The sequence below is a fragment of the Hyposmocoma kahamanoa genome, unplaced genomic scaffold (assembly GCF_003589595.1).
Source record: "Hyposmocoma kahamanoa isolate Upper Pololo Valley unplaced genomic scaffold, ASM358959v1 224, whole genome shotgun sequence".
Lineage (NCBI taxonomy): Eukaryota > Metazoa > Arthropoda > Insecta > Lepidoptera > Cosmopterigidae > Hyposmocoma > Hyposmocoma kahamanoa.
In genome coordinates this window covers 284426-308621 of record NW_020653743.1, presented here as the reverse complement: position 1 = coordinate 308621, position 24196 = coordinate 284426, and the positions used below count along the sequence as shown (strand labels likewise).

The 24196-nt window shown below is 37.5% G+C and overlaps 1 protein-coding gene across 1 annotated transcript in view; it reads left to right on the top strand.

Annotated features, from left to right (window-relative positions):
• LOC113228239 (calsyntenin-1) overlaps positions 1-24196 on the top strand; it is a 265570-nt gene that overhangs the window by 202843 nt on the left and 38531 nt on the right. Inside the window, exon 2 of the mRNA XM_026461506.1 lies at positions 22923-23083. Within this exon, the coding sequence (XP_026317291.1) occupies positions 22923-23083 (161 nt within the window). The remainder of the gene's footprint in view (positions 1-22922; positions 23084-24196) is intronic.

Sequence of the window (24196 nt, the reverse complement as noted above, 5' to 3'; positions counted from 1 at the left end):
TATTTATTGATCCATTTAACCCTCCAAACAGGCTTATGTATTTTCTTTCACGGTAACTCGAACGGAGCTTTGGCGGCGACATTAAAGCTACGAACGAGAGCGTCGAGAGCACCAAATACAATTTACTTTCTCTGTATTCGGTTAATCGAAAAACATATTGCAGCAAAAAAATTTGAGTTAATTTCCACAATCCGGTGGCGCGGTACGTGACACGTTTATCCGGACAAACAAGCGAGATTCGCATTTGTATGATATAACGATCACTCGCGGTCTAACCGCCCTCCCTCCCCGGCGCGCGGGAAGGGGCGTCGATAAAAATGACAACACACGAATTGATTCAGGCCAGAGGGCGAGAAGATGACAAATATTGTTAGTGGAACGATGTTAGCGCTCTTGTACTTTGCAAATAAGAAAAGATTTTCCCCTTACAATGTCTTCTTTTGCTTGAGAAACAATTCTGAAAAATTCTCCACTTATTCCGTTTTCGAGAAAATAGAATACACTTCTAGATAACTGACTCTGACACCGACACTGTTCTTTAAAATAGGAAATCAAAGTAACGTTTAACTGCAAAAAGTGTGAATTTTTATTTTGCAGAAATACATTTTAATAAAAATGGAAATTTACTACTTTACACGACTTTGCTACTCTTTTTCCACTACTTTCCACTTTTATCTTGCCATTGCAAAGTCTAGTTGTTTCTTCGGCCGAGCGTCGAACAATCAACGACTCGAAGAGAGGCGAAACATGTGTCGGCTACATTCTTAGTGGTGATGTTTCGCGCTCGTGTTCTTTGTTTTATGCGGAGAGAGTGTAGGAAAATTAATTGCATTAAAAAAATTCAACACAAGCGCAGGTATTTTGCAGGAGAACCTTCACCGGGTTCGCAAAGTAGAAATTAATTTACTTCCATTTTTGTTAGCTTGAAAATATTGTTTAAGCGATTCCCTCACGTATATTTCTATTTGTCTTGAAAGTTAAAGACGAACTTGGAGCACTCGCACGTAGCTCAAAACTGCAGGTAGTAACGTGTTGTATGATTAAGTACATTAGTCGCTCGCTGGCGGGCGCTAACGAGCAAAGTTCTGTTGCAATTAGAATCTACACAAAGCTAAGCTGCAAAGTTCACTTTCTGATACTCGAGTAGGTACTTAAGTTATCGTATTCTTATTTGAAGTCAATACGACGCCTTGTAATACCAATTTTGTTATTTTTTGTTTATTTTTTTGTGTCTTGTTTGGTAAGGTAATCTTCGGTGGTTCGGTCGTGTAGAAAGGATGTTACTTGATCGATGGAACAAATTTATAGTGCGAATGCTCGTAGAAATATACATAATTTCATTAAGAAAGAAGATATCCATAATATTAACTTTAGAACTAAGTCCAAACTCATGGTACCACGATTTCGTTTAACTAAGGTAAATGATTCTTTTAAATAGAGCAATTCTTAGAGTTTCTCGTTCTTCTCAGGGAAGTCAGCATAGTGAACGAGCAGCAGCTTAGATGTTTTCAATTGTAATTTATTTTACGTATGGAATAAATGATTCTTTGACCTCTCGAGTTAGACTACGGCTCGGCAAACGTACGACGCCTCTGGCCAGATGAAGTGACGACTAGTGAAAGGCTGCTGGCAGTGACAAACTGAGATAAGCACATTGGGAGAGGCCTATGTTCAGCAGTGGACTATGATAGGCTGATGATAACGATGATGAGATATACCTTTATTTACTCCCGATGCAATATGTTATACATAAGGAGATCCTTAAGGAAAATTTGTTATATGTCTACATACATTTTCATTACAAGACAGAAATAATTCTTAGACCATTGTTAAATAACTCGATCTTCTAATGCGTAATTGGAAATGGCTTTACGACCATTACATAAACGAAAAACTGACTAAAAGTCTCATCAATCATGTCCGTCAAATAAACGAAAGTTTTTCATATTAACCGAGTAGCTATCTTTTCATTTTTATTAATCAAAATAAAAGCAATATTTCGCGTCGCTTTCAAATATGATTACTGGCAAGTTTCGTTTTGGAAGGCAGAGGCAGGAAGCAAGTAACTCGGCTCCCCGTGGTTTTTATTTTTACGATATAAAGTAACATAAAACAACATTTGCAGTGCCACTCGGAGCTTTAATCGAAACATCTGACGAACACTTTTATAGGAACCGTTTTTGTAATTATTGTGTCCTGTAGTTTGATCTCTAAATATCTTTTAGAAATAAGCTTTTGTTTGCGTATTCTTTTTTTTACTAAATGTGATTTATATTTTCACGTGCAATGATTAAAATAAAATAAATAAATATTGCCACTGCACCCGTTACCGTGAGCCATTAAGGTGATCCACGTGTAGTTTCACCAGCACCCTTGCCTTTCAAAACCGGATCTCGGTAATAGTCACATTATTCCATGGCGGAAAAAATAGGAATGGCGACAGTACTCACCTGGACGAACTCTTTCTCAAAGGTCTCTACTGTTAACTTGAATTTTGGTGATGCTAGGTGCTATTCACAGTACTTCGCAGTTCAGCTGCCCACTATTTCACATTCTTGATGAGTGACTAAGGTGAGAGCCGCATGAATAAAACATGCAATTCTTTAATGCGATAGCGCGATGCTCGTAACTCCAAGTGAGCGGCCGTGTTTTGTTAATAGATACCGAAATAACGTTTTATGTGTCGTAAATATTTTGCTTTCGCTACTTTTCTAAAGCATTTGACTTCATAAACCGCGGTACTAATAAACTTTTATAGAGCTCTAACATTTTGTACGTTATTGATCGTACTGTACGAAGTGAATCTTGGTTATTTTTTTTATATGGCAAATTATATATTTGCTACGTTCTTTGTTTTTGCAAGAATATCTCAGGCGTCTCCGGGCACTAGGCTGGCGATCATTAGTCTTCTCTACCCTATACTTGCCACAAATGCCTACCATATTTGACTAAATGTCAGCCCATTTGTTAACATGATGGATCATTCGAATACGCAGTCAGTGTAACAAAAGGTTTCGTGTTCTTACACAATTCTTGGGATTTATTAACTAGTGACGCCACAAATTTTATTATGTTCTTGACAATATTGTGCACTTTTCCATGTTGCATACTATTGTTAGTATGAACTGTAGTGTTATTTTTTTACAAAAAAGGGGTTAGAAAACAATACTATACCGAAGCTGTGTTGCGGACCGAACACAAAAAGAAATTTTGAGGTGTCTAAATTACGGGCACAGTGTATATTAAGAAAATGGAAACGGCGATTAAATGGCACCCCGTATAATAATAGGAAAAATTTTACTGTATCTACAAATTGAGCGACGTCAAGATGGGAATGAGTGCCGAAAGTGCCTTTGAGCCAAAGGGAATGACTTATTTACAAGATTCACAAAAGGATGTGAGGTTTTGGAATTTTGAAATGGATGAAGGTGATGGAAGGGTTGTCAGATACTAAAACTAAAACGTGGTATAAAAACAAGGTGCTATATGAAAAGAGGGTCAAGTGGCACCAGAATAAGTCGTTGCATCAGACTAAAGGAAAAAGGTTGAGTTCACTGCGATGATATCCGTGTAGCACACTTAACACTGTATTACGTACGCCGCCCGCCTCAGGCGAGGCGTTGGTGTGTAAATCCGGAGAAATCCTGTATGGAGGTATCCTGCCGCCTCTCTTTTAAAATAACTAGCACATTAATAGCTTCCCTGAAAAAAAAAACTCCAAGCAAAAATCCAACTTTTTTCTTGTCGTCGTTCTCAAAACAAAAACACTTTTTTCCGCAATCCTTTTCCAAAAATGACAGAGCGCGACCGTGTCACAAGTTCCGAACCTCTGCGTGGTATCTTTTTGCGTAAAAATAAAAACGTCTCCAAAAAGGTTGCAACACGCGTAGCAGTAATGCTATAGAACCTAGAATGACGCCGATAGGTTGTGACGCCACAAAAAATTACTGAGTACGTGTAACTTTTTATTTTTCAGCAAATTTTCTCTCATCCTCTATCGTCATTATAACTGACCCTCATATATGTTTGTCTGTAATGTTAACGCATAAATTTGTTGGTACTTGTCAAATATCTGACCATGCGTCATTCAATTGCCTCCTTAATTAACTGCCTCAGTGGCCGACCGGTTGCCATGCTGGACTGCCACGCAGAGCTGCAGAGCAGAACCCAGGACGGTTGGATTCCCGGGCCGGGAGAAATATTTGTATGGCCTACATTTATTTCTCTAGTGAGTTTGGGTGTTATTTGTGGTGTCTATCAATGTGTCCATGGCACCCGCGATACAGGGTTTCCCTAGACCGAGGCTATTAGTGTGTGCGTCAGATATCATAAGTTATATTTAATATTTAAACATTTTTGCTTCGAAAATTAAGTTATATATTCATGTTTGCAATAAAAATCCTTGGAAATCTAATTATGTCCGCTCTCGTAGACGGTTTAAGTTTTTTATCGGACGTTTTTATTTAGTGTGCCATGATTGATATAATGAATTTTTGTTGATATTCGGAAAAACTTTAATGTTTGATGATTTTTATAAAAATCAATGAAACAAGACAGTCTTGTTTCAGTATGGCAAACTGACACTCACATGCTTCAAAAAATTAAAATTCTTGTCATTTAACCCTTTGTACTCGTAATAAGTTGAAATTTCGTTAGAAATACATACTTACTGTAATATTTATTTTTTTAGTGAATATCGTGATGTTTTTATCACCATGTAGCCACGGTGAGGCAACAGACACTGGTTTGAGTCCAATCAGATCGAAGGATTTTTGGCTGTTTGTTCGCAATTTTCAATAATCAAATTTTTATTTTTAGTTATAATGTTAAGTCATGTGATTGTGACGATTTGGAATGATTCACTATTGTTTTGGGATGGTCCTGTAAAAATAGCTGTATGAATGAAATAAATAAATAAATAAATATTTTTAGGTTGGTTTTTTTAAATACAATTATTCGCAATTTACGCTAATCAAATAATCGCGAAAACCTAACAACTCTTCTATACTTATTAGACAATAATAATTTTAAATTTGGCAGACAGATTTGGTGTTTTTGAAGGAAGGAGGGATCCTTTAGAGCACATACTTGTTTTGCCCTGTTTTGCCCACAATGGCTGTATGGCAAGCAATCCCTGGGTGTAGGAGTGTTATAATTTTGTGCCGTGTGTCTTGTTCTGGTATTTTAATTGTATATTAATTATTATCGCTTCTACTCACGTGTATTGGACACGTGTTATGTTATTAATTAGTATTTTCTTCTTATATTGCACTGCGCGAGAATAAACTAAGTTTGAATTGACCATTGTAAGAAACTAACATATTCCAGAACGTTCCCAACTAACATTCCAGTTGAAAAGTAAATACAAAACTGTTTTCAGATACAAACTTGGCAGCTCCAGCTAGTTATAAGTTAGATGCAGCTTGTAGTCAATGGAATGTCGTTACAAATGTTGAATATGCTAACTGTGAGAGAGGTACTTCCTTGCTACAATCCGTGTGAGCTTAATGTACTTGGAAACTTTCTGCGATGACGTGATGTCATTAACAGGTTACGTTTACAAAATGTTGAATTTATTGGAATTGAAAGTATTTTTTTCCAAATGAAGCTCTTAATAGGTCCACTTGTAACAATTGTGATCATGGAACTGAATAAAAATGCTTTCGTTAACAATGTTTGTCAACAATCACGAAATTTTTTCAAAATACCAACGCTTTTCCCAATGTGGTGGTGGGTTCATGCTTTCTATTTAGGTAATTGTGATTTCTAGTTTTGCTCAATGTATTTCAACTAAAAATCACCTCTGCTGGATCCAATCGAAGGGTGAAGAGCCAACGGAATCTCAACCTCAGGAGACTTAAGATCTTATATAATGATGCTAACTCCTTTGAAACGCAAATGTCTGTAGGCGGAGGGTTATCACTAATTGTAACATGGTGGTAACGTCTGACAGTTTTCAGTTTTGTATGCACATTAAAAACAAGCAAACCCCAAAGCCTTCGCGAAGTAATCAGGGTAAAAGTTCCGACCCGCCGGATGACTGAACCTCTTAAGTTTTGAGCCATTTGCAAAACGACCCGAGCCACTGACGCACCTCGGTGTCGGTCTGTGCGTTTGGATTTTCATGAGCATGTGCGGTTTTTAAGCGTTTTGCAAGTGACGTAAACACACAAGTATCGCCGCTTTGCAGAATCCTGGTAAAACTCTCTTGCTTTTCGATGCTTACTGCTATATTTGCCATTAAAATGTATTGATTAATTTTGTTATGGATTCAAACTAAAATTTCTGAATGGAAGTTGCACGACTTGTTCGTCCCCTCACTTGATATTATAAAAAAACTTGGAGCAGGGCTGTCATTGTTGATTACCTCACATAGGCAAATAGGCACTGCCTACCCTTTTTTTTTTTTTTTTAGCGAAAAGTAACACTCATAATACCGAATGCTGCTCTAATATTCTTCGATGAATACCTACTTAATTCATTTATTTTAATTCAATTATATTGTGCGCGCCACAGCGTTGTTACAGCTGCAGTTAGCAGAGACGGGCAATGCTAACGCACAAAATAGGCAACGCGCCTCGCGACTATTCTAACTAGAAGCCTTGTGCACGACACTGTTGTTGGCTCTGATTTTGTTTAATAGAACATCCTTTACTGGCTACTATTAAGTCTCTCACTGTTCCAGGGTTCGGACTGGAAGTTTAAAATAAAAGGTCTGGTTTGGAATGCCGAAGCTAATATGTTTCTAATACTACAGATTTCTTAAATTTTTTGTGATTAAACAAAATGGGTAAAAATGTGAGAAACAGACGATACGTGTCGACCGTCGAAGAATCGGGCGAGGCTGTAGGCACCTTTATTTACATTCATCAATCTTTTCTAAGGCAACACTTTTAGGAAACAGACAAAATGGATTTAAAAAATAGCGTACCTATGTGACTCCGGCCGTACACGTCATTTGTCTGATGCCATATATGTTTAAATTCTAGCTAATATTAGTTTTCCTCGTATACGTATTTTTTTTATCTCGTCGGTCAGGTTCCGAAAAATGTTATTTTTCGATTTCGCCTCGTTATTGTTGCGGGCCGCGATATGTTTGATGGTATGATGTTTACTTTCGACAACCGTTGTTAGTGCACCACATTCTTTATTTAATTTTGTTGTATTCAAAGCAGTTACAATGTGCCTCATGTGTCACAATATGGGCTCGAGTCTGCTTTAAAAAAATAATTTAGGCCTTTATTTCTCTTTACTCACTATAATAGTGTAGTATAGTATAGCAGTGTAGTAGTGTATAATAGTGTAGTATTTATAATAGTGTGTAATCATAACCGTGACGTTGAGTATTGTAAGTGATGTAAGTTTTAATACTACTTAACTCAGTCTAGCTAAAAGCTCGAATAGACTAACGAACAAACTAGCTTTGGCACACGACGCATTAACAATTCACTGCAGTGGTACTCTCGCTCACTACTCTCATGGTACTGGTAGAGTTTGTTTAAAAAGATTTTGTTATTTAGTTGAGTTTGTAATCCAAACGTGTTAGAAATGAAAACATTTTTAAAAGTTTTTTTAGAAATGAAAATTAAACGAGAAACAATTTTAATGAATCCGTTAGTACCGCTGTGAGTTCTTTCTCGCGCCGTGGTGAATTTTTAACCACGTTCCTTTGTACCGCTTGTCAAAGCCTGCTTTAACTGTGCAATTATTATGGTAACTGCAGTTAACCAGAGGTTCTGTTTAACGTTCGCTCGTCTTTGTCTTGCGTTTGTTTACTATCTATCGTGTTTCCTAAGAAGGGTATAAAATTATAATGCTAATTAATTGCAATCGCACTATGTAACTTACTTTTCAAATAGACCTGGGTAATTAATGGTCTGGTCTAAATTATGAACGTTGTACAAAGAAAAGATTTTTGTCGTGTATTTTCATAATATAGGAGTTATTTAATCGTAAATAGTCAAAGTAGGTGGTTACGACACTTGTCCGAAAAATATTTGCCACACGGAAAATTCGCTGCTAAAAACAATGAAATATAAATGAGAGAGGAATATACGTTAAAAAAAAGAAAAATTCAGACAGCGTGCAGTTCACAAAAAACTCTTATTGAAATAATAAAATTCAGAAAACGCTAAAAAGAGAAAAAAAAAAATTCAACATTGGAAGAGCGGTGATAGCCTAGTAGAGGAACGTTTGCTTTTTAATTAAGAAGTCGGCGGCTCAAATCCCTGTGGGTTAATTTTCTAAGTTACACTAACCGAAACCCTCTCCTCACAGGTGACCCGCGCCCAAAAGCGGGCCGTATCGGGGGTTGAGTAAAACATTAAATAAAAAAAATAAATACTACAAACATTCAAGCAAGTTGAGAACCTTCAGTTGAAGTTCGTTTAAAAGGATCTACAACTAAGCCTTTGAAACCTGTCGCGTAGCCGATAAAAGGTGCTCATTTATCGACATCGCGTCGAACGCTGGTGTATTTTCTTGGAGTACATTGAGCGAAGTGCCTCTTTTATGCCGAGGGCTTAAATCGTGATTTTTGCAGGTGATAAGCGATATACGTACTTGCACGCGAATTTTGTCCGCTCAGTCGGCTGAAAGGCTTTTTGCCTCCGAGAAGTGCCACTACGAGTATTGTGATTGATGGTAAAGGTATACGTAAAACATTTTTTGTTTGCTTTGACTTGTAGTGGTAAAGAAATGCGTTGTATACGTACATATTTAGCTTCCTAAATAAGCGACACGTACTGTCAACCATAAACTTCTACCGGTGAGGACCTATAATTGGCTCACCGTTTTTATTTAAGTTTATGTTATGTAAGATAGCCGTTGGTCTAATAATAAATAATAATAATAAACAGAAGCCAATTGTCGCTAAATAGTTGCATAAACATCATCATCAACCTATTTAGACGTCCCATTGCTGTGCAGTGTCATCTTTAATGAGAGGGTTTAGGCCATAGTGCCATAGTGCGCCACGATGCATACGTGCACGTAGTTTAGAAATTAAAATTATGTACATGCCATCGTAAGGGTTCGAACCGTCGACCTCTGATTTGAGAAGCGACCGTTCTCCCTTCAGGTTGCTACTGCTCTAATTCATAAATGACGGCGGCAATAAACTTCCAAATATCGACACTAGGTATTCGCTCTATCTGAATATGAGTAAACACCTGAACCCGCACCTCACGGATAAACGCCGAAATGTCCTAGTAGACAGGATACATTATTCATTCGGCTCCGGAATTCCGGCCAGATCGAACCGGACGAGCGATCGGACGCGGTCCGCTCCATTGGGATTTCTCACTTCGCTTTGTGGCGATGCTATCGAAATGGAAGCAAGCTACGATGTCTTAAGGCGTTTGAAACGAAAATCAAATTTCACAATCGGTCCCAATGTTTGAGAGAAAAATATGAATAGGATATAGAATACGAATACAAAGCAAACATTTAAAAATTGTCTACTACATGTAAAATCTTTAGAAAGCGAGATAGCTACCATACTAGTAAAATGCGCCCAACTTTCTATAAGGAAAAAAGAATAGTTTCCATTCGTTTGATGTCAATTGCATTTAATGTGCAAAGAATTCTTTTGTCACAATAAAATAATCCATAAAAATACCGCACTGTTAATATAAAAGTACAGAAAATCCTTGACCTAACAACTAGCGTATCTAGACGCGTAGGAAACTTAAATTCTAGCGTACAAGTCCTAAATGTCAAGGAGGCCTCACCCTCATATGGAACGTATTTCGGACTTTATTCGAGTGTTAGTTTTAATGTTAGTACTGAACCCAAGTGGAACTGTTTTACTTGTTCTTCTTGCGTTATAGACGACACAAGTTGTGTAAGGTTTGCTTAGTTTTTACATTGAGGTATATGTAAAAGATTTGTGAAGGGAATACTTGCCTGTCGAAATACGTTAACAGAACATTTATAAGGCATCTAAAAGCGAAATTTCTTTCCAAAGTAAAAAAGCAGTATTGCCCATACGTGATATGTAAAAAAAATAACTCGCTTGACTTCAACATCAAATGTATTTCATCTTAAAACGCTGAAAGTACACGCTGGACTCCCACGATCTTTGAACTCTTATCGTAGTAGCTTACATTGTATGTCATTTTTATAACGTGACAACAGAAAATTAATGGTCTCCGATTACAAGACCATACTTGAATGACGAACACACCATCACAAGGAAGAAACGCATCAATGTTTGCACAAAACTAGTTTACGTCAAAGCACAAACAAACTCTAGAAGCTCCAGAGCTAAATGCGTCATAACTTCTCCCAACTACCCTCGCCTGGCGCCCGCGCTCATGGATAAAACATACGCGGGCTTAAATTATTTAGTACCCAGTTTTATCGTGTTTATAGGGACAGTCGTGGGATTTTTATTACGGCAGCGAGTGGTTAGAAATATTTATTCTTTGGTGTAGAGACTGAATTAATAGCTCTTTTTCTAAACAGTTTATTATATCCCAGTAGATCATTGTTATACGCTTAAGAACCCTATGAAGGATTAGGCGGTCAGCGATACACGATCCCTTTTTTCAGCACCTGTAGTTATGTATATATATATCGCTTAACTGCATTGTTCATTCGGATAGTTAGTTGACAGCGCGACTTAAACGACCATTTTATAACGCATAACTGTGCTACAAAAGAGGTCTCATAGCATAATTACTTAATAATGATTCTGCAAAAGGTAATAAATACTTGAGATAAAATGTCTGACTAGAAATTTGCCTGGCGTCTTCTCTTGAAGTCTCTAACTCGAATATGCTTAAAATATATTGTAATCACGAAAATACTTTACATGAAATTGTCCACATAGACGACGTTGAATAAAACTATTTATGTTTGAACTAAATTTTAAACGAATATTTGCTTTTATCCATTAGGCGAGATTTCCATTTTCAAACCCTCTTTATTATGGGCCATCTAAATATCAGCATTTAGTGGATTCGTCCGTCGTCGGTCCCCAGGGCCGCCATTCGTCCGTAATTGTCACATTATGCTCGCCATCGTACGGACATGTGGTTTCTGGTCCAGATTAATGGCTTGCGATCTTTCTGCACATTTCCTTTCCCTCTCTTTGTTGCTACTATCGTCTTTAAAAGCCCATTTTTTAGTTATCGTTGTCTGCAAAATGCGTTTATTCGATATTTTAATGTCAGCCGAAAGACGTCTACTGCTGAACATGGGCCTCCCTCAAATAATGCCACAACGCACCTGTCCTACGCCGCTTGCATCCAGCGGATTTCCGCAACCTTCACCTCATCACTCCACCTTGTGGGTAGTCTGCCCACGCAGCGTGTCCCTGTACGCAGTCGCCACTCGTATTGCGTATTGCCCGGAAATTATCGTAGGTGTTAAGTAGATTTTATGTAAGTCAAAAAGATGTCCTTATCACAGACTTCGCAAAGTGCTTTGTATTATGGATTAAATTTTTATTAAAACTGAACGTGACGAAGTACTAAATAAAATTGGGTCGACGTGGGTCTCAGAAATAACGCAGAGAGCGTCACTTTCTTCTTCACCTCAAGAACACGCGACACGCGTACGCGCCGGAGTCACCGGACATTTGACGCCATGAAGACAGTCATTAATCAACTTTTTATGAGTGATAGCGTAAATAACAATTCTTTCAAATTGACTTACTTATTAAATATGAATACGTACAAAAATTTTATTATTCTAGACTTTGTCGTTGACTGCTGCACGAATAATACGCTAGGAAGTTGTGATAATGTTATAATATACGTTATTGTTTATTTTGTTTTATTTTAGTAGATCAACATTCTAAACGTTTTTTGAAAGGTATAAGACGGGTAGTTGATTATTTTCAGATACTATCAATTAAGACGTCTTAATTTTCTTATGATTTCCTTTGAAGAACACTAAAATACAAATGTCTTTATTTCATAAGTGAGTAAATTATGTTTAGTTTACAAGTATGTGACGTCATATTGATTTAACTCTAATATTTATTCATTAGGCAAATTTCCCTGAGAAGTATGAGTAAGAAACTCTATGGATTTCTCTTTGTAAATAAACAATTATTAACATTTTTCATATACAATATTTATTTCAAATGTAATACGAATAGATGGCTGCAAACATACCGAAATAGCTAAACGGGTCATTGACACGGATTTTTTATCATCCAAGTGCGCAGAAGATATATAATAAATAAGTTTTAGTATAAAGACTTTGTTTCATTATTGTTTCAAAATTCGTTTTATTTGAATATTAACCGGAATTTTCTTATAGAATAACAACAACAGAGACATACAACATACAAACAAATACATTAGGGGGCCCTAAATCAATTTTGTATCTTTACGAAGACAACTGTCAAGACCATCCAGTTTATTCCTCATATTAATGTAAATCTTTTCGTTCTTCTATCAATGTTTTTCATGGAAACATTTTCAATTCCTTTTTTACACAAATTATACGCTAGTATAAGAATATTAATTTCTTTAAACTTATCTCTCAGAGACACTCTGGAGCCCAGTTCGTAAATAGCCCTAAAGGCACGTTTTCGCAGGACAAAAAATCGACGTCATTACCCGGAAGTAAAATGCCGTGTTCCATTAAACTATTCACCGCTATTTTCAAATAGTTAGAGTAAATCAATCTAGCGGTTTTTACGTCTGAAAAGATTTTATGCTTATGCTTCATAAATGAACGTTTTCGACAACTTAGCCGTGGCGAGGCCATGTAACTGGATTCCCACCGGCTTGCTTAAAATTTTCCACGTATATTCAAAAGACAGCGCGCATATCCCACCACTTAAAAATCGCACATTCCAAATTCCAAATAATTCATTAATAAACGCGTGCGTAAAGTCCTTGATAATACGACGTATTGTATTCGATACATTTGTTGCGGCGAAAAATGTACTCAGACTTACGTGAAGAACGTAGATGTTAGTACACAGACGTGTGCATTCGTGTTACTATAATTAGTAGGTGCAATTAAAAATGAAAACTGCAAAATTTGCTTCACCGTCGCGTATCGAAAGTTTGTTTTTAAATTTTTACAGTAATTCACTGCATTTGGCAATGAATTTAACAGTGCAGGACAATAACTATATGAACTATAAATATGTAGTAACTTATATGCTAATAAGTGTTGTGATTAAGTGTTGCCAAGACGCCTTCTTAACGGGAAAAGAAGTTTTTGTTAAGTGCTTTTGGTTTTGCTCCGGCTTTACTAATGACAATTTTCACGCCTCGCCACTGCAACTTAGCTATATGTTGCGACCGGCCGCCCAGATACCACGCCTTCATGTACATTATTGGCGAATCTGAATTCTATTTACTAGGCAACGACATTTAAATTCCTCTGAATAATACAACCGCGCGGCCGCCGCATAGACCAAATTCAAACCAGCCTCGCCCGCGTGCCCGATATGCTCATTTAAGTTAAAACGTAGAAGCTAAATAAATAGAGCGTATTCGTATTTTGCTATGACAGGCGGCGGCAACGCTGACTCCGCTCGGCGATCGCGCGTCAGCCGCGCGGGGTGCGCGCAATGAAATTCGTGTGAATAAATGCGTCCTTATGCGATTCAGTATCTTAAGTCATACCTAAAAGCATATCTGTATCGGTTAATATAAAAGTCAGACATGCGACCAATTAGAAAGTAGTTCCTAATGGTGGTATTTCACAATGCTATTCGGTATTTGTATACTTGGAAAAATATTTGACGTACAGACAAACATGCAGACACTGACAAATATGACATGATACATGGAACCAAGTAAGGAGTTTAAATAATGAATATGTCCTAAGTTGGACGCTTTATTTCCGTATTTGCCTAATTGACTCCTTTGATGTGTGTCGAGAAATCGACTAACGCGCGGTTTTGCTGTATTTGTCGAATAGGCAAACAAGGCAAATACTCTCGTCATATCAATATCAAATACGCAAATATAAATGGCCATGTGAAGTGCCACCATAACATAGCCTCTGCCTTTGAAGCGTAAATGAAAGAGAAGAAACAAACTAACTTAGAGTGGGTATACCAGGACCGTAGTCGGGCGCGCTCTGAATTAAAAACATGGAGACTATTCTGTTAACATTTTTTGTTTGATTAGATCGTGTAAGAACTACATATTTAAATCGGTGTTAGGTCTTTGGATGCTCAATCGGTATTTAATTTCAATAATGAGATTTCGTATTGAAATGTCCAAGGTTATAGTAAAAGTGTTTAATATGCTTATAAAGAAAGAATAGCGTCAATAGTATTGTCACATGACAATAATCGGTAAATTAAACATGATTGCAACACAAAAAGTATGTAGTAAGTAATAGAAACTTGCAGAATGGTCCTTCGAGCCGGATTTTGTCATCCTCTTGCAGTGGAATCGACAAGTCCCTTTCCCGTAATGTATGCGGCAATGGTGGCGGCAATGACGGCGCGTTCTCGAGAAGGTCCTGTTTTGCATTTATTGAGCCAATCTACGCGCAGATAAATTTCTTTTATCGCAACTTTTAAATTGGTTTAAACAACTTTGGAGGTGTAGTCTTTATTTTGATTTTTCTTTGCGTTTCTTATCTTTTTACCTGCAGATTGCTAAAAACTTTTGATGTGTACGCGTGAAATGTGTTCACATTTATAAATGTCATTTAGTTTAATCTCGTAACTTTTCCAGGCCCTTTTCGTTTTAATTGTCAATAAATTGTAACAGAAATACATCGAATTCCAGTTAATTTATATGAAATGGCATAAAAACTATACGCATACCGGTGTAGTGCATGACGCGCCTCGCTCCTTTCTAGTTTGTATAGGTGTATCTTTAGGTTAGTGAGTTAGACAATAAACGGTCGTCATAACACATTGACGTCTGATTTACGCTCGACCCTGTCGCTAATGAAAATAATGATTTTGTGACGTGGCGACGCAAGATTCGGTAGCTAAACCGTAAAGCTTGCTGAATTGTAATAATTAACCGATTAAATCGAATTACTTGTTACGTTTGTCGGTGTTGTTAATCTGATTTAAAAGAGACATATCATTCATCATGTTTTTATTAAATTCAGAAATCATTTTTTTGTTTATATTTTTAAGTAAAAAAAAAAACAAGTGCACATTTGACCCCGTCCCATCTCACCTGATGGAAAGTGACAATGAGGTCGACGATGGATCATCACTTATTGCACAGCGTGCGGTTAGGTACTAATGTGGTGGTAGTGCTTGTCTGTCGATGTAGTGTGTGGTGTTGTATGCAGCAAATACCAACCACCTGCTGTGCATGAAATTACGGTAAAGTTAAGATAAAAATATAAACTACCCTATTAAACCTAACGGTGAGTCCTCATGAGTCGTTCCAATGACTTTATCGAATAGTGTAGCCCTACAAATTAACGGTGTGTAGTTTAACCTAACCATAAATATATAGACGGAGAAATATATATATATATATATTTCTCCAAGATATGAACGGGAAGTCTGTCACCAAGAGACCTAAGGTAACAAACGGAAGATTGAAAGGAGGTATCGAAATACACGTCGTATAATGTGTACTGGAACGGTATTCTCACTGCCGGTCAAGCAGGCTCACAAGATAAGAAGAAGGTAGTAAGATAACTGAGTTTTCACAATTGTAGTTTACAAGTGTTTACAAGTAGTTCATTATGTTACTATGTTGCACTTGTTGCCTGATGTTGAGGCCATTTTTTGTGACAATTTAAATGTATGTTACGATCTTGCGTTTTATTGTCAAATACATGATGTTCAAAGTTGAACACGTATTAATGCCTATTCACTCTCACCTCGAAAAAGCCTAGGTTATAGCGTTCAGGGAATAAGTCTGCAGGCAAGGAATTCCCGCTCCATTGCCGTTCGCCATAACGTGCGCGAACGTGGAAACAAATCTTCGGAATATCCACTACATAGGAGTGAAATACAGTTTATCAATCAAGGAACCAATCATTTAACGTCCAACGACGTCTTTCGGATTGACGCTAGAGTCGTAGATTTAATAATTTTATTTCTCTTATTTATTTTTTTATTTGAAATTACTCCACTAGTTTGTTATAATTATTAATACAAAGAGAGAACACTCCGAAAAAATTTCTTCGATCCGGCCGGATTCAAACCGGCGTCTTCTGGCATACCGTGTCAGAAGCTATACCAACCAAGCCACGGAACGAACCAGCGGACCTCACGAATTTTTCTGTGTGCTTGTTGTTGTGTCTTTGTATTTGGTTTTCAACGACTTTTTAGCCATAGTGCCATCTATAAGAAATCTTCGTATTTCCTCACCAAGTTAGATACCTTTACAGCTACCAGCCCCTGCAATTTTTCTGAGTGTTCGATCTTTGTACTAATAATTACAATTATACATTCACTTAAATGAGAAACTTAAATATAACAACATTATGTAAAGAATAAACAAATCACGCCGCATGTGCCAATATATTGAAGAACATTGCAACGCAAGTATTGTTTATTATTCGTTGCCTATTCTGCCTCCAAGCAGTAATGTGACCATTTCTGCGGTCGGCTTTCAAAGGGTACTGGTGAAATTACAGGTACATGGGTGCCAGGGGGACGGGTGCGGTGGAAGTGCCCCTCAGACCATTACGATTTCACACTCAGAGTGGCCCTGCAACTGCACGACTTGTTCGTCCCGTCACGTGGTTATCATAAACAAAACACTCTCACAAATTTGTTGTCTGTGTTGCTAATGAGCGTGTATGAAAGCACAGATGACACAAAAGATGTATGTAGATCTGAGCACATTTTTATCATCGCCTCGCCCTTTTCTGTATCGCCTTTGGAAATATCGTGATGTACATATTTTTAGCGTTTTGTTAAAAAGCCTTAGGCGTAAAATTAAAGTACGGTTAGGCTACATTCGTAGCAAAACAACAACACTTTTAACCCAAATTAGTGCGGCCTTGGCGGCGGTCACGCGATGACCAGCACAGACTGAGTGCTGTATATTGCGACACCAACGACGACTTGAGTGCTACATTTTATATAACCTCTTTGATTGGTTTCAATAATACTACACAGCAATTATTCATTTAATGAAGCTGACGATAGATTAAGTACTTGAAAATGAAAGTGGTTTTCAAACTTTGTAATACTTGAGAAACTGAAACTACGTCCATCATGAACATATTTTTTTTAGAAAATAACAACTAATAAAATTGTAAAAATGTCTTAGCCAATAAGTAAGCAGTGATAGCCTGGTTGGAGGACAACTTGCCTTCTGTATCGCAGGTCTTTAGTTCGATTTCCACATGGGTTCGACCGCCAAATCGTTTTGAATGATGGCAGTTGACTTCAACTTCTTATCTAATCGATGTCATACGCTGTAGTGTCATTGCGAGGTGGCTCATTAGGTGTAGTCTGCTAATGATCACTTAGTGCAACAGCAAATTTCTCTCCCTACCCACATCGGGCGAGCGGGATCGTCTATGGCTTAACCCTCTCACCTTAGATGTGTTTCGTCCTCGGTACTGTAATGTATATGGGCTGATGATGTTGAATAAAAGCGCAATATTTGAATATTTGAGCCAGCAGGCGTGGCATGCGTAATTTATAGCTGGGCGCGACCCGCCTGCGGACTTCGCATGTGTTATGTGCGGGTAGCTTCCCGATGTTGCATGATGAATTTATATTACGGGAACATGTGCGAACGGCGGCCGTTTCCATGTATCCCATAAAATCTGCGTTTTCTAATGAAGATTAGAAGACAACGAAACACGAACGCCCAAATACTGAACCCCGCTGAACACCGGTTTTAACAATATATAACGTTTTAAATTTATTTTAATTTTCATTCTTTCAATAGTAATATTGGTCTTGCTTGAAAATAAGAAATCTGTCGTTAAATTACTGTAACATTGCTTTTTGTGTGATTCACTCAATCAAATGCTTACAAATTCTCTAACATCTAATATTGGATTACATTTCACCCTCGGCCGGCACAAAATGTCACGATACTAACAACCGAGTAGAGATATCACGCAGATCAGGGATAGATCAGTCGTAAAACATCGCCCGATCACATAAACCCAACCGAGAATCAAACCGCAACCTTTACGACTCCACGACGTTGCGCAACGGGTCGAAGATCATCGGATTTTGTGATATTCGTGTTCTTATTTAAAAGTAGGTAAGATTATGTTATCCTTCGAGGTTTTGGAAAATATATCGCAACATTTATATTGACTTTGTTATTAAAATGAAATAGATATCTGTTCTTTATTCCTCGTCTGTTGTTATACCAAAGAGGAAACCTAATAAGATTATTATACCAAGTACCTAAGAGTATTATGATACCTAGAACATTTCGTTACCAAGAAATAAATGTAAGGCCTTGAAAGCCTTTGCTAGTCTGCTACTGCTTGAAGTGTAACATAATTCCCACTATGATAGCACGGTAGTAACACCTGGAGCTCATTAAACGAGCCCTGTATGATTTCCAATGCCTGGGTTTGGGGATTTAGCGCAGAGAACCCGTTAAAGCCAACTGACACTCACCACGCGTCCCCTGCGATTTACGTGAAATTCTTTTATATTATTTTGCGCGTTAGAAACAGATACTATTTTCATGATTTCAAGTATGTAAAAACGTGGCATAGTCACACAGAATGTAAACGTTAAATTAATGTTTCATTAATAAAATTCTTTACACATTAATTCGAAGCAGGTTTCACTGAATAAAATAAATCCACCATTTCTACTAAAAACACTAATCTGTTATATAGAAGAGAATGCTCCTATTTCAATAAGATGCCGTCGCGTTGTGTTGTAATCGGTTCCACTGCGATACCCGCCAATCTACTTAATCGACTTAAGTTTGTAAGCTCTGCGTTTGGCGTTGGAAAATTGGAGATATTAAAACTGCGTTTGGTGTATTTCATGTGCTAAAATTAGTTGGACATTGACAATGTATTCTATGTTATTATCTACGTACATATCATCACGATAGGCAGAGACCATGGACTTGTATCGGGCTACGCTCCTAACAAACTCCGTTTTTCCTTGTTATTATTAGCCTGGCCTTTTTTGAGGACGTCCCCAATCTGATCGAGATTTGTACGCCGAGATCTCCCACGCGTCCATCCACATTCGCTCTATAAATGTGTACCATCAATCTACCAGCACTCATTATTTCTACATAACCAAACTACCGTAGCATCCCCTCTCTATCCTAGTCACTACATCAACTTTCACACCACAACGCTCTCTTACAACACTGTAATTATCTTCTTCTTTTTAATTATATTCTATTTCAGAGCGTTCTAACAACGTATTCTTTAAATAAGGAATGTATGTATTGTATCTAATTCAAAATTTAGCCTATATTGGCTTCACATGTACTTATTTTGTCGACAAACGTTTTCGCAGTCGTTTTCTTAGCCGTATAAACGGCACCGTCGCGTCATCTTGTTCTGACAGCCTGAAATGGAAGCGAAATGTCAACATCATGCGTTTGCCTTTATATTTACATTCCACGCTAGCTTGGCTGTTACTAACTGTAACGTAAACAGATTTTTCCCCTTATCTGTTAGTCACTTTCACGTAAAATTCCATTTGAACACTGTCTTTTTATCTCTTAAATAAAATCGACTTAATGGTGTACGCGTTCACCTCAATTCGTTTGATTGTCAAGTTACAGCATACACTTTAATTAATTTAATGAACAGTATTATGCTTAACTAGTAGACTACTATATTTCTCAAAAGCACTCGATCAATTTGAGACGTGTCACCTTTAACTCCGGGCGGATGTCGCTTTCAAGAATTAAACATTGACAATAATTCTGTTATCTAAAACTCTTCTTCGTTCGAACGTCATGAACCTTTATTCAACACAAAGTTTCTAAGGACAGACTTATTTATAATCATCATCAACTCATTTATACGTCTCACCGCTGGGCACGGGTCTCCTCTCAGGCGAGAGTTTTGGCCATAGCACGCCACGCTGGCCCAATGCGGTTTGTGACTTCCCACCTTTCCCGAGGGTTGCGAACCTTCTTCGACGTGCAGGTTTCATCACGATGTTTTCCTTCACCGAAGGACTCGTGATACATTTCAAATACAATTTCGCACATAAACTCAGAAGTACGGTCCAGGATTAGAACCCACAGCCTCTGCTTGAGAGGCGGCAGGTGAAACCATTAGCCAATCGCGACTTTTTTTCTTACTTATCGTACCTATATTCCCATGTGTGTAAAATATATAATTCGTTACCGCCTGAATTTAAAAATACACCAAGTTATGTTTCGGAGAAGGCTTTCCACGTGGTTGTTTAACCGTTGCTTTTGTTGCATTCAAGAATACTGTAATCATAAAAAATATGCAGCTATTTGAAATGTAAATGATTAATAAGAATATGTTATGTTTTTAATATTCTATTGAGTCCTGTATTAAATTTATTACAAATTCGTATAAGTACTATTACGTGATAGGTGTGGTAATATGTTCCTAGAAATATGTATATTTCATGTCTGTATTTTACATTTACTGCCAATAACATTTGTCATTATCAATGTCTCAAATAGGTGTAATGTCCCAAACAATGTCGCCATCTTACCTGTCCACCCCTTTTCGGTCCTTCGGCTCTAAAAGCAGCAGTTTAAGTTACTAATTGCCCATGGTCAGCACGCCCAGTCGCCAAGGACGTCAAGGACGCGCCTTAGGACCGCCTCGTTAAACGTGGCCGGGCTTAGCAGGCGTACACGTTGGACTTTGCCTCACCCAAGTCGCACGACGCGGTCGACGACAAGGTTTATTTTGAAAACACTTTAGAGTTGGGATTTTTTTTTTCATTGTGGGAAAAGGCCGTACGCTTGGTCACACTTTCCAAGTCAATAAATGTCTGTAGCCTTGAATAGCCCTAAAATTATAGATTTCCGGAAACGTTAATGTTTAAATGGTTAAAACGGTAGTGTTTTCCATTTCTTTGCCGTACGCATGATTGAGGAAAGATTATTTTTAGTTGTGCTATAATATAATTTTATATATTGTCTAATATGTTTTGAAGGAGAATATTTATATTATAAGTTATTGTACACCATCCCCGTACCTTCACCTAAGTCCATAGAGCCATTGTGATGGCTTGGATCACTATTATGGATAGTTCCCCTAGTTCGTCCAGCGAATTATTAAATTTTACTGTTCAGGTCGGGCGATTACCTTGAACCTTGCGTCTTTATTAACTCCGCTACTTGACGTTGCTATTAAGTACCCGTCCCTTATGTAATGGCCTCCAGATTTACTGTACAATTCGCTTGAGTTTCGCTATTGGCATTACGACGAACATCAAATAAAGATTTCAAAATAAAGGCTATTTCTTCACGTATAATGTTTAGTTTAAAGTTGTTATTTAGAAGACTGAACAAAACCCACGTACCTAGCATAGATAGATTGAGGAGGTATATATTAATCATTTGTAACTGATCGCGTCCATTTAAACTACTACAAATTGGTTACCATTTAACAGAGAAACAACACAGAAGTTTAATGGCATTGAATAAATCTACACACCTAATGCTACCAACACTACAAGTAAAATGTGCTGTAGTAGTACCTACTGGTGACGCAGACATTTGAGCGTATCGAAACTAAACGAACTTTTCAACGAGTCACAAGAGTCTTGAAACACTCGAATTTGCACGCCCTGTACCATGTACGAGGCTAAGTAGCTTCGCAGAGGAGAAACTCTGCATGAGTTCAGCATAGTTCGGGGCGGCGGCGGCGGCGGCGAGGCGAAGCGCCTTGTGTGCTAGAGATACTTTACATAGTATTTCATGATATCATATGTGTGGAGAGAAAGAGCGAAGTTCAGTTTCATTCATACGTCGTTGTAAAAAGAGAGTGTTAAAATAAAGATAATAAGTTTTATTACGTCAAGGAGTAGGACCAATAAAACAATTGAAAAAAGTGACAAGACGAACACGAAGGGCGCACTCAGATCAAATCTAAAATGTTCTTAAAAAAAGCTGTAGTGCGCACTAAGAAGACTATGGACTTGTTTCAAAAGATTGATTAATGTAAGTGAAGCAAGAGAGGTTTGCCAGGATCATAAAAGTGGTGATCGATAATCTCTGCCTACCCTAGTGGAAAGTAAAGGCGTGAGTATATAAACGCAAGAAAATATAAAAGAGGAAAGACCATTTTCTGAAAACTTGAAAGCAGAACGACGTGTGCTGTGACACGGGAAAATGGCTATGCAACTGATGGCTGAACAATCTCATGAGAGACGTCTGAATTAACGTTTATTAAAAATTACGAAGTGTAATAATTTTAATCCATTAAATTTAATAGCTTTTTACCTCGTTAGAAGATCAATTTCGAGAAAGTACTCGGCCTTTGTCAAGCACTATTGACCTTTGTAAGGACTCTCCTCTTTTGAATTCCAAAAGAAACCATCTTCAATCATAAAGCACACTTGTGATGTTTTAATTGAGTTACATTTCAGTAAGATTCTTTTTAGGCAGAACAATCAGGATATAATTAAATAACCTTGATTCTGTTATGTAGGTTTTTCTTTTCATCGGCATTATCTTTGCCACCCTTAGAGGTGGAATATTTTCTTCAAACTTTAATGGAACCACTACTGAGGTACCCTCTTCCAACAAAAAAGAACCACCAAAATAGGTTCACAAATCTACTACAAAAAAGAAAGTTATCGCTTAACATATATACAATAAGCAAACAGTCGAATTGAGAAGCTCCCTTTCTTCGAAGTCGGTTAAAAATATAATATAATTATGAAGAAATATACAACGAGTTGTTTATTGCGTACGGGTTGTAATTTTAATGTTATGTAATATGAGTATAGCGCAGTGCGCGTAGCAAATTTTGGCCACGACAAGAATAGACTTCATGAATAATGGAAAAGATATTAAAATACCATTTCTGATTGGCACCCTCTTTTGTTGCAGACATTCCATACCTGGAGCTGGCGGAGCCGGAGGAAGGGTACCATGGACTAATCCGCGAAAATGAGACGCTGGTGGAGGTTACGCCTGCCATCCGCGCACGAGGTCCACTCTGCTCCTTCCTCATCCTCAACAACAAGCACCATGGCGAGGCTCCGTTTGAGGTTCGTTCACTAAGTATTAATAATCACTATTTTCATTCACGTGCACAATGTCGTATGCACTACTTGAACTTAGGGTGGGGAGGGAAAGTACTTTAAACATTGTAGAGATACTACATTACTTAAAAGATGTTAACCCTTTCGATCTGCGCCATTACCAAGAATAATTTTTATTAATGAAAATATTGATAAGTCGACATGAAATTATCTTCATTATAAATATTATCTTCCAAATTAGTATCTCAAAAACAAGTAGTCACGTGTTGGTGTTTAATAAAGGATGTTAGTCTATTAATGAATTGTAATGTCACTTAATACTACATACAAAAATACAGAATCTTTTATTTTCTCGTTTTGTCGGTTGAGGCAAGCAACATATTAAAAATCTTTGAATGAACGACGCTTAGTCTTAAAAATAAAATAATATGTCTGTACAATATTTGAAATACTTTTCGTCCGCGTCGCGTACCCGCGAGCTCCGGTATATAATAGCTTCTATTTCACTATACTTGTTTAATATAAGTAACCGGACCCTCTCAGGTAAAACAAATAGTGAACTATGCGTATAGAAACAAGTTTTATCTTGAAGGCTCTTTACTCGCCAATGAATCTCTTTGCAAAGTAAATAAAAGAACTTAATCAAACCGGGATTACACCCACGGGTTGCATCAGCAGTTCCTACGTGTTTGCAAAAGTAATCCGGTCAAATTGCATCGGATCACAGTCGGATGAAACCGGATGTTGGCATTCAGTTCTTGTGTTTTTAAAAAAACGAATCGCGCTAAAGCCTTCGGAAATTAATATTCCGTAGTTCCAATCAACGTCGCTCTGCAAAGTACATGACGGTTTAATGATGTTCCTGTGGAAATCGTTTTTGTTTCTGTTCGTTTTTCTTTCCGACATTTTCCATTAGGTATTCGCCTTATACTAATATAAGACGAATAATGGAGAATGTCGAAGACATACCATGCTACTAATTATAACTCGCATTCGCACAGTAAAATACAATTTGAAATAAGTAATTGAAATATATATATGTACAAAAGTGTAATTCGCAAAATAAATATTTCCCTATGTTATGTCTGTGGTTGGAAACAAGAAGTGCTTTGGGACTAA